The following is a 12,161-nucleotide window of genomic DNA, read 5'->3' as shown; positions in this document are numbered from 1 at the left end:
TGGCCACCAGATGTCGCTGTGGGGAGATGTTTCCAACGTTCCAAAAGATCGATTTTTTTTGTGAATCAATTCCATTTCTGCCATCCCTAAAAGCAGATATGATCACAGAATAGGTCAGAGAACAGAGGTCAAGTTTCAGCTGAGAGATTATTACCTTGAACTGAAAAGCAATTTTACGCCTCTAATTGTTCCCATAGAAAGTAAATCCCAATGGAAAGAACCTGTTCCACAACAAAACAGGATCCGTTATAAAAGTGTGCAAGCAATTTTGTTGTGTTTGTTTCTTACCAACAATGTTCATTCGTTGATGTGTCTCGCTTTGCCTTTTAACAGATGCAAATGTCTGCGTTTTTGGTTTAGTTGGATGTTGTCATGTTTTCCTTTGTCAATGTCTCGTCAAGTTTTGTCATTGTCATCCTTGTCCCTCATGTCATCCGATCAGCTCACTCAGCCACTTGTGTCATGTCCACGCGTCTCTCGTTGTCTCGTTAGTATTTGTATTTAGTTCCCTTCTTTCGTTCAGTTCTTGTCAGTTTGTTGCCTGTGTTCGAATTCACAAGGCCGCGTCCTCCGAAGGCCGAATTTGTCCATGCTGTCGACAAATTGGGCCTTGGGGGGACCCAGCCTTGTGAATTTGGACACAAGCAGGAGGGTGTTATGTTTTGGCTCTGTGCCGTTTCCCGTTTCTCATTTCTCCCTTGCAGTTGCTGGGGAAACAGCTGGCGGGCGGATCCTGTCGACACACCTGCTGCATCATGTCATCAGGTTGAAATAAAAGCCTGGCAGCAATAGAGAGGAGTGTCTGGTTATTGCTGCGCGACGCTGCTTGCCGTACCTGACGTTTTTGATACCGCAACCGGCCTAGCATTCTCTTTTGGTGTTGTGGACACTACTAGTAATTACCCCAGTATCGTTTATGATACACTCCTCTCTGTTTTATCCGCACGCCCGCGTGATTTTGTGTTTTCCTGTTCATGCCCACGACGTACACCTTTTTGTCGTCGTCGCCTTTTGTTACAGCAACTTCTTGTCCACGTGTTGTGCGCTTTTTGTTGCTTCTATTAAAACGGAGCGACTCGCCCTGGCTGGCTCTGCCCTTTTCTTTTGGGGTGCAACAAACACAACCCACACGTGACACAAAAATGGACCTTTGAAATGAAAAAGCGGTATTTTTGGGAAAAGTATTATGCTGTTCCTTCTCTATTGACCATTTCAAATCTGTAATCCTTTCTGTATTCTGAGAACACGTTTGTAAATGCAAGTCATAACAAACTTCTGGCTTCAATATTTGATGCATGCATAATTAAACAGTATGGTCCTCTGCAAGAGCTGAAATCAGATGTGAAGGGCCTTGCTGCTATTTCGGTGTGTGTGTGTGTGTGTGTTTGTGTGTGTGTGTTCGTGCGTGCGTGCGTGCGTGCGTGCGTGCGTGTGTTTTCTTCTCGCATGTCTCGAGGACAGAAAAATCATAAATCATTGATCTGCGTAGACAATGAAACGTCCCCTATGGAAATGATAGAGGTTGAAAAACTTCTAGCCCGATGCTCTATGAATGAATAATGAATAATGTATTTTATTTATTTTTATTATTAAAAAAAAAAGTCGTACCGGGCGATTGCAGAGCAAAAGCGTGGTCATTGTTGTAGCTGCTTGTGCGCCCACTGTGCGCTCCCAATGCGCGTTTAGGGACGCTTGGAACAAGTGATGTTCAATCGCACATGCTTTAAATAGAACTCAGACAGGGTGGAGGTTGTTTACATAAACCATGCACACATAAGATGAGCTGTATTTAAAAAATGAAATTATCATTTTGATGTTGTTATTAAAAATATAATTTTCATTTTATAAGATGACAACATAACTCCCGAATCCAAAATATAAATATTGCCATTAAAAAAATATATATATATATTTTAAAAGTCCAAATAGCTAAATGTATCTAGTGTTTTTTGCTCCAGTTTTCCCGGAGCTGCATACACTGTACAGCAGGATTAACTGTTCCAAACACATCAACATTTTGTCTCTAAAAGCCATACTTGTATCTAAGAGCCAAAACAAGCTCTCCCACTCAATAACCGTCTAGTTACGTCCTCAAATAAAAGCTTCACTAATTTGAGAGGACGCATGAGACAGCAGATGTCAACAATCTAAAGCATCATTTATTTCTGCCTGAGTGATGATTAAGGCGTAAATAAAGGACGTGTAACGGTGTAAGCATGAAGCATCAGCGTCTCACCATCAGCAGCAAATGAGCACTGGATCGTCAGCATCAGGACCGCACTGACGGTCACAAAGCACCGGGCCAGCATCCCGCCCAGCGCCCGCGTCCTCTTCTCCTGCCTCGGCGTCCACGCATCCAGGTTCCACAATTGCTTTTTGGGATTCTTTTTTCGCCCGACCCCGCGGCCAGCGCTGCTGGGAAAGAGCGCATGTTTGGGAGCCATCGGTCAACCAATTAATGCTGGATGGAGAACAGCTAACGGCGGCATCCGATCACGCTGCCCCGGGTGCGCACAAGCAGGGCTCCGCTCTCCATGGACCCTCCGCCGGGAGCTTGCTTTGGCCGGGAAACAAAGACTGATCTATTTCTTCCGTCACCCGTCACGCTGTCTGTGTGTGTGAAGTCTGATATCCCTGCTGTGACCGCAAAGATGCTCGCCAACGCGTTAATTACAGATTTGTGAACGGAAGTAGTTGATGGCGCCTTCAAAATAAAATGTCTCTCTTACTTAGAAAAACGGAAATGCGCATAGGCCTGCTGAGCATTATAGGTGGTCAAAGATAATCATAAGTGGCAAAAGCAAAGAAATTACTGATTCAACATCTTGGGTATAAAGAAGTAGACCTGCAGACCTCTACAGACATAGTTTCTCTCTGGAATTTAGAATTAAATTCAAACTAGTCACCAAATATCTAATGCTCAGAATTGGCTAAGAAAAATTATAAATTAGTGAAAAGAAAAAAAAACTACCTGTATGTGCAACAACACATCAATATCATTACAACAACATCAAAGACTAATGAGGATGACATAACAGATTAGGGGTAGGCGTAGGATTATTTACAATGCAAAAAAAGAAAGAAGATAAACACAACAGCTAATCAAAAAACACAAAAGCTATGGTGTAATATGTTGGGTCAAACCAATTACAAAAACTATAGCATTGCATGTTTGCCTTTAAGGGGCGTGGCTTAGTGAGTGACATCAAAAACTTGCCGGGTTAGTCGGTTTATGAGCGTCTGGACTTTTTTTTTCTGATTGTGAAATGGTTGGCACATTGCCATTGTTGGAAATATGGCATATTACTTACATTTTTAAAAGAGTAATATACAATTTGGCTCCAAAAGATCAATGATCGATCACTTGCAAAAACAAGGACTACGTTTACATGCAGGCAATATTCGGGTTATGGTCAGAATTCGGGTTTCTGGAACAATCGGAATAACACGTTTACATGCACAAGTTGACAGAGTTACCCCCGTATACATGGCGTTTGGAACCCCGAAAAAGAGCATATTCGGGTTATTGCGCGTGTTTACATGGCCTTTCAAAACCCAAATATTGGCAATATTCGGGTTTTAAAAGGGTTATTGACTGCATGTAAACGTAGTCATTGTATCGTTGATTGAGGTCAGTTTATCGCAGAAGTAAATATCATCCACTGCCACTGTTTATATAAAATGTGCGTAGGGCAGGGGGAGCTGTTTCTGCAATTCTGTTTGGCAGGAAAATAGGCAAGGAGATTTCAACCAATCGGTGGGCTCGATGGCAGAACACCCCGGCATTACTGGACCTTCTGATCGGTCAGCTTAACCTTCTCATCACGACCAGACGGACGGGCTCCTACAAGCAGACCGCATAAAAAGACATCGAGAACGGAAGAAAGACTTGGATTGTCCTGAATTGTATTCTTGCTGAACTTTGGAAGACACCATACAAAATGTTAAACGCCATTTTGAGTCTTTATTCCGTCTCCTTTTTGAAGAAAACGAACACGCAGGAAATGATTTTTGGGTAACTCTAAATAACGTGATGTAGACCCTGACAATGAAATAGGAACACCAAAAAACACAACATTTTGTAACATTATGTTTTTGCTAAATTATGAAGGCAACACAAACAAACATTTTAAAATTAAATGTAGTTTACCTGTGAAAAATGGCCACTCCGTCCCAGGAAGTCTTGACACCTTCTCAAGCTCTATTTACAATATCCACTTGATTTACTTTTTTATTTATTGTGAATTAAAGGAACTTTTTTGTTGTTGGTCGTACTAGAATAAAGTGTAATTGCACCACCACTACAGTAGGTGGCAGTGGTACTCTTATTGTCAGATAGTGTGCAAGGAGCCTAATGGGGGTACATGAAATGCTGCATAGGAGGCCCAATTATTACAGACCATATTGCACTCTATTCTTGCAGCACTGTCACTCCCAGTCAATAGTCTTGAATGTTGGCCTTTTAGGACATAAACGGCCAAATATTGCTCCAGCCAACATTTACCTACAGCACATATCGGGGTGAGTGGGGTCATTTGTGCCAAGGGTTCTGTTATTTAGAAAACCATAGAACAAGTTGGTCATGTGACCACATATTTTTGAAGAGACATCCATTTTGCTCATCCGGTTAAAAAGGGAGACATAACTTGAGAGATAAGCACATATAAGTTCCAAAAATATTTGTTTGCCCTCCAAAGTAAAATTTTTATGATTAAGGTTTTTTGATGGCTGTGTTTACACATGTTTTCATGAGTCTATATGGTTAGCATGATGCTGGCTCTAAACAGCTGGAGAATGCTTTTTTCCCAAAATGGTGTTCTTGGGGTAATTTGTGCCAAAGAACCTGAGTTAAATTGTGCTAGTGGCACAACTTCCTCTAAATTATGATTATTTATTCTATATTACTTTATTGTATTTTATTGTTGTTGTAAATCGTATTCTTACATTTGATCACTAAAAGTATGTGCCATTCTTAATTTTTGACCCAAATTCATCATGACATCAGATACAAAAAGGACAGACAGACAGGGTTCCAACTCCTTTTGAGGAGTTGGAAAGAGCAGTAAAAGAGGGGAAGACCATATGTCTGGTTGGAAAGTAGATACAATTCTGCAGGATGGCTCCAAAAATAATATAGGGGTATGGGGAAGAAAAAAATAAGCTCAAGCTCACCCTCCCGAGCACTCAACAAGTACAAATCTGGTTGTTCTGCTCACTTGGGTTATGTGTCTTCAGAAGTTATTTTTTCCTTGCCAAAATCCACAGAAACAAAGAACAGAATTGTAAAAAATAAAAAAATAATAAAAAAGACAAAACTAAAATTGTGACTGACACTCCTAAGAAGATGGAGTTGGAGAAGGCTCACAAAGAAAGAGAAGATAAAATGGCTGAACAGGAAAAGCAAAAGAATAAAAGAAGGCCTCCAAAACCTGCAAATCAAAGTTTTGTATTGAATTTGCCTTCCTTTTAGATAGCATTATATTTTTTTAGATTAAAATGATCTTTTTTTAATTCAGTTATCAATGGCACAATTTAGCCCACTGAATTCTGACTAATGGCACAACTTACCACACATTGGGGGCAAGTTGCGCCACAAAACCACTTTTTTTTTTCAAAGGGTATATTTCTCAAACATTTTATTAAAGATCTAAAGTGATTGCTCCCAGGCATTCACAACATCCTAAACTATATGATTTTTTTTTTAGCTTAAGCATTCCTGTAATCCCCTTGTGTAAAATACATTTTAAGTAAAAATTGGCACTACTTACACCACATGTATGGATGCTATTTTTACAAATCACTGACCAATCTAAAGTCTTGAAAACGGCGTGCTGTCTTTGATGATGCAATGTATTGGATATTACAATAATGTTGGAACGGCAATAATAAGCCCGGTGGTTCAACCTATTCTTTTTCGGCTATTAATTGATTTGCTCAAAAGTATATTTGTGTTTTCTTTTCTTTCCTATGTATGGAACCAAAATAAACCATTCAGCCATTCAATGTTACTGGCTAACCATTAACATTGCATCGTCAAAGAGAAATTAATGAAATGAAGCTTCATGAACCACTTTTACTCTTTACACCAAGAGTATCATATATATATATATATATATATATATATATATATATATATATATATATATAAAATAGTGAAAACAATTAGATGTCCCAATGACCTCACTTCATATATATATATATATATATATATATATATCAAAACTGACAGCTAGGGGAGTAAAAAAAATAAAAAATTAAAAAATACAAGTGCATCATGAAGCTTCATTTGTTCATCACCGTTTACAACTACTGGAATGTATTTTATTTTTTAAACAAAACCAAAAACAAACAAGCATGTACAACATCTCTATTCTCCTCCATCATCTGCTTGTTTTCTTACCAGCAATCTGTACTTGCATTCGTTTTCTCTTATGTTCCTCTCCCCTCCTTCATTAATAATCTTCCCCGCTGTTCCTCATCCTCAATCGGCGACCGATGTGCTTACTCATCAGCAGCTACACTGTAAATTTTTCTCCTTCTTGACTGGAATGGTGTTACATTTCCTAATAGTTTTATGATTTTGTTTTGACATGAGCAGAAAACAAATATCCCTTCTGCCAACTGTCAAGCTTTGGTTTAAACGTGGCTGTTGGACCATACAGATGGAGAAACTCCACTTTCAAGTCTTCAAAGCAATGGTCTTGTCTAGCCACTAGTGGTCATCATACACTATTGTTAAACATTCTCCACTATTTAAGGCTTCCAAACAGTGGTTATTTTCATAGTCTAGCTATCGCATCTTCTATGTTCTTCGTCTATATTTTATGATTAAGTTTAATGATTCATGCATCTATCCATCCATTTTACGAACCGTAGAATGCATTTCTCCACTAAAACCTATTGTACACTGTAGCTACAATTTTTTTCAATTGCTAGATGTCCCAATGAATTCACTTTATTAAAATGCCCAAATTAAGTGAAGTGCTGCTTAAAAAAAAGTCGGGAAGAGGAAAGGGGGTCGTCAGGGATAGCTGACCAGGCTATTGTGTCATTTAGTGAGTACTGTGAATAAAGGTGACAAACTGAGGATGCAACTTTGATAGGTAGATTTTTAAGGGAAAATATTGTTGCATGCATTGCTTTATAAATTCAGAACTATTATTATTTTATTATTTTAAATATACATTACACAATTTTTAAGTTTGTGTACATTTTTTGGGAGTTGTTTCAATATTGTGACCTCTTGCAGTGGACGGGGTGAATAACTGACCTATACACACCAGCCAATCAAATTCACATAAAAGTTTAAAATGGATGAGGAAAAAAACTGCATTCATAAACACGGTTTCTTCTATTTTAACTTGTTATACATGTTAATTTTGATAAATCTACAGGTATTTATTTATTTTACTAGAAGTGGATTGGCAAGGTTTGCTGCTCTGCTATGGGCCTTGTCTTTTTTTCTTTTTCTTTTTTTTAACCTTGTTACATTTCTGAACCTCAATGCTTCTGTTTTGTAGTCTAAAAATGGACATCGATGCACAATTTGACATGATTAAGAATCCCTGAGTGCGAGCAAATATTGCCCTGTGAGCTGATGCGGAAGAGATGTCTTTCTGGGACAGTGCTTTGAGCAAAGACGAAATTGATGCCGAAATGTATTTGCACCTGTTATCATTGGTGACATGCATGTAAATAAGTAATGCAAGTTGAAACCATTTTTAGAAAAGAAAAAAAATGACAATTTTGCAATTTAAGTATATACATATTAAATAAATAAAAAACACAGAGCATTTGAAGCAAAAGATATGTTTTTTTTTTATTTCAAAGAGAACTTTGACATCAATTCATAATTTGACACTCACCAATAAGTCACCAAGAAGGAACCCGCTTTTTGTGACTAAGTACATAATAAGGCCTGGTCACACTAAAATTCAGAACTAGAGGGGGGAAAAAGAATCACACACGTGACAGATGACAGCCAAACAATTAGAATTTCCCCAGTCCTCAAAATGTTGTATATTGCACAGTGCAGTTGCTACATACCAATCTAGTGTAGCATTTAAGAACACAAAATCATAAAACCACAAAAATGTACTCAGTTTTAACGGTAATGGTTTCAACTTACCAACTGTGTCTACAGAATTGACTAAATACAATAACATCAACCAAATAATTAGAGACTTGTGGTACTAATTATACTTAAATGAGTCTGCGGACTTAACTGGACATCTATGCAGCTCGATACCAAACATCAACAAACAAAATAAATCTTCACATAACATCTATATTGAATTAGAACTAGTAACTTATACAAGTGCCAGCACAAACAAGGAAACCAATCTGGGACAAAAATCTATTATTTAAGACAGTTGCCAATTTGAAGGAAAAGTTGATCCGTTCAATTGATACTTAAGGCTGCTGGGCTCCATTTGCCTGTGGGAACTGTTTGACCCTCTGCTGACTGCATGGAAAGTCAAGGCTGAATGGTCCATCCAAATTGATAAGGGACGATTGGAAATCACCGGGGTGGTACATATTTTCATTTTGTGTGATGGTACTGATCTGACAGAAACAATAGATATAATTGAGAGACCAAATAAGAGTCAGCCAAGGAACATACACACATGGACAAAATTGTTACTACACCTCTGTTATTTTATAACAATTGTACGTTGCTTTTTTTTTTTTAAATTATGGTTCAATAAAATTATTTGAAAATTTCAACAATAATAAACACCCTTATTTTGTTGCACACCCTTTTGAGGCTATTGCTGCAATCAAATGATTTTCGCAACTTCCAATTCGACTTCTCAGGTGGTGTTTTTTGGCCCACTCTTGAGGAGTGTCCTAGGTTTGAAGGATGCCTTTGCCAGATGGCATGTTTTTGCGGCTTCCATAAATGTTCAAAGCAGCCCCAGAACATAACAGAGCCCCCATCCATGTTTCACAGTAGGGACAGTGTTCTTTTCTGGGTATGCTTCATTTTGGCATCTGATGTGACTTGCGAAAAAGTTCTGTCTTATCTGTGCATATGACATTCTCCCGGAAGCTTTGTGGCTTGTAAACATACAGATAGGAAATTATTTATTTTGAACCGTGGCTTCCTCCTCAGTCATCTTCTAAGAAGTCCACTTCGGCTCAACCAACAGATGATGCAATCTGACACTGATGTACCTTGACCTTGGCGTTCACCTTTAATCTTTGGAGGTTATTCTGGTATCCTTTGTTACCATTCAAATGATCCGTCTGTTCTGCCACATTAAGGAGGTTGGCTACATTGCCATGATTATTTTCTGTATGTGCAACTGCGTCAAGCTGCTTGGAGATGGACTTGTTGCATTTACCTTTGACATGTCTATAATTTTCTTTCTGATCTCCTGGAACAACGCGCTGCTTCGTCTTATGCACACTGTGTCACCAAACAGTGCGGTGACTACTTGTCACCCTTTAAATAGGTTGAGTGACTGCTTACAAATAAAAAGACACCTCTGATGCTAATTAGAGGAACCACCTTGGTCACCCCCACCCCCTTTACAGCAGGGTACCAACAATTTCGTCCATGTGTGCAATTACTTTTTTTTTTTTTTTTTTTTATAAATAGAGAAAATGTCTGTGCCATGACACAACGGCACAAAACGTACGCACACTAAATTCAAACCTGAGAGGCACACCACTTTGAACTGTGCAACCACTCATTTGTTTTAGGATTGTTAACACAGTAGCAATTTATACATAAAATACACATTACATAGGCAACACAGCAAAACCATTACAATAAATAGATGAGGGCAACTTGAACGTTGATTGGTGGATAAAGCATTTTGGAAGAACTCCTGACAAAACATTTTGACGCCTGCCTATGGTAAAAGCTGCATACAAGAATCACCTATGCTCTGATCACACACTGAGAGAACACACTGATCAGGTATCTTATAATCCAACAGAATTTCCACAAATACATTCAGGTGTGAAGGTAAAGCTTTGCATTTATCTAAATTCAGGTCCTACATTTTTGAGTACTGTACGGTGTTCTTGGTGATAAACATTCCCTGACTTATACTTTCTTAGGATACTGTGTAAAACACATTGTTTTTCAAACTGTTGGTGAGGTCCAAGTTAGGGATCTACCCTCTAAGAAGGATCTAGTACACACATTTGCAATGGGTATGATATCAATGAGACATCCCCCGTCAGCCAGTTTGGAAAAAGGCACTAGTTGTACAGTACAAAGAGTCGAAAATACAGCCCGATATGGAAAAAGGCATGTCACAATACAAACGACAACAAAAAGAAGTCAACACCACACTGGTTACACAATCTAAGAGTTAATATCAGCCTACATTTCAAGATGAAATACTGATGCTAAAAGGCACACGCAAATACGCGCGAGCGCGCACACGCAACCCCCCCCCCCCAAAAAAAGCTCAACTTCCATTACAGCAGTTTACAAATCACTTCAAAACATTATAGCAGATATACAGAGGCACTAGCATGTAGGATAGCATTTATACTCTATAATCAAAGTAAAATCCACTTCTAGTCACCAGAACTACAATATAGACAGAATTGCAGGCTTAAATGAGATTCATCCTCTAAATTCACAGCTACAAAGTGGCAGATAATCAGTACATAGCAGCGTAATATCTATACATTCCAAATACAATTTGCCAAATATAGCTCAGAAAAATAAAACCTCAACCTCATTTGTAAAATAGATCTCTGACAATATTTATTTCAGACTGCAACAGTTTGCTGGAGGTGAAAGAATGAATAACATCAACGTGTGCCTCAGAAAAATGATTGAACGACAATGTCTTTGGTGCCGATTGCCATAAAAGACCAACTGAGCACTACTCCACACAAAAATTTAACACATGAAAAGAATAGCAAGGCTATGCATAACCCACCCTGAAGGAATGTAACAAAACTGACAGGTTCAACCTAGAACAGGTTGGACGTTAAAACAATGACTAATACACCTTGAACACAAAACAGCTCAGCAAGGATACTGTAAATTACTAGATTATTTCAAACGCTGTGAACATTGAAAACTTATGTTCAAGATCTATGCCACTCCCCCAAACAAATATGTTAAAACTGCAAATCAAACTAAAAGGAACAACAAAACACAGCAACCCAGAGGCTATCTAGATTGTAATGCAGTTACAGTAAACAGTGACAATACTGTTATGAATTAAGTACTATAGTGAGTAGAAATTGATTATCAAAATATCAAATCACTCTTTTCACACATACAAAATATAATAATAATCATTCAGTCAAAGCCCTAAATGTGCAGCCTGTAGCTTAAGTAAAACCATACTCTGAGTTAGCAAGCAAACTAAGTTAAACAATATTTAAACATAATAAAGAATCCTCCTATGTATCCAAAACGCCCATCATATTCAGAGTCTGAAGGCTAAGTGCTGCCAGCCTATTTGAATAAACAATACACTTATATACACTAATATATATATATATATATATATATATATATATATATATATATATATATATATATATATATATATATATATATATATATATATATATATATATATATATATATATATATATATATATATATATATATATATATATATATATATATATATATATATATATATATATATATATATATATATATATATATATATATATATATATATATATATATATATATATATATATATATATATATATATATATATATATATATATATATATATATATATATATATATATATATATATATATATATATATATATAAACTCCTGAAGTGACATCTTGGGCTCTGCTGTTAAGGCACTGGCAGATGGCGGCAGCAACAAACAAAGAGAACCTTCAATCCAAGCATGGCTTCAACAGATCTGAGTGGTACGCACATGCTACAAGGCAACACAAATGAAATGAAAGATAGCCAGACGCGTGCCAGATTCCTAAAGAAAACATGACACAAGTTATGTGCGAAGGACACAGCCTTAAATTGCGCGAGTGTCGCGTCTCATGCTCTCTCAGTAAAGCTTTACATTATTCATCCGCTGGCAGGTACGATTTTATAGAAAGTCTTTCCGAACTGAAGTGGTGTCAACAATTTAACACAATCGCCAACCTACTAATAATCAGATTAGAGACGCGGTGAATTTAACTGTCCTTC

The 12,161-nt window shown here is 37.5% G+C and overlaps 1 protein-coding gene across 5 annotated transcripts in view; it reads right to left on the bottom strand.

The window, feature by feature from the left end:
• Positions 1 to 2,670, bottom strand: part of kiaa1549la (KIAA1549-like a) — a 90,220-nt gene extending 87,550 nt beyond the window's left edge. For all 5 annotated transcript variants that reach the window (XM_086073836.1, XM_086073838.1, XM_086073837.1 and 2 more), the window contains exon 1: positions 2,237 to 2,670. In XM_086073836.1, coding sequence (XP_085929962.1) covers positions 2,237 to 2,444 — 208 coding nt within the window. In that variant the 5' untranslated portion in view covers positions 2,445 to 2,670. The remainder of the gene's footprint in view (positions 1 to 2,236) is intronic.
• Between the last annotated feature and the right edge of the window lie 9,491 nt (positions 2,671 to 12,161).

Source organism: Leptonotus elevatus, chromosome 4, assembly GCF_054856555.1.
Source record: "Leptonotus elevatus isolate MCC_2025b chromosome 4, RoL_Lele_1.0, whole genome shotgun sequence".
Taxonomy (NCBI): Eukaryota; Metazoa; Chordata; class Actinopteri; order Syngnathiformes; family Syngnathidae; genus Leptonotus; species Leptonotus elevatus.
This window is presented reverse-complemented; position numbering and strand designations above follow the sequence as displayed.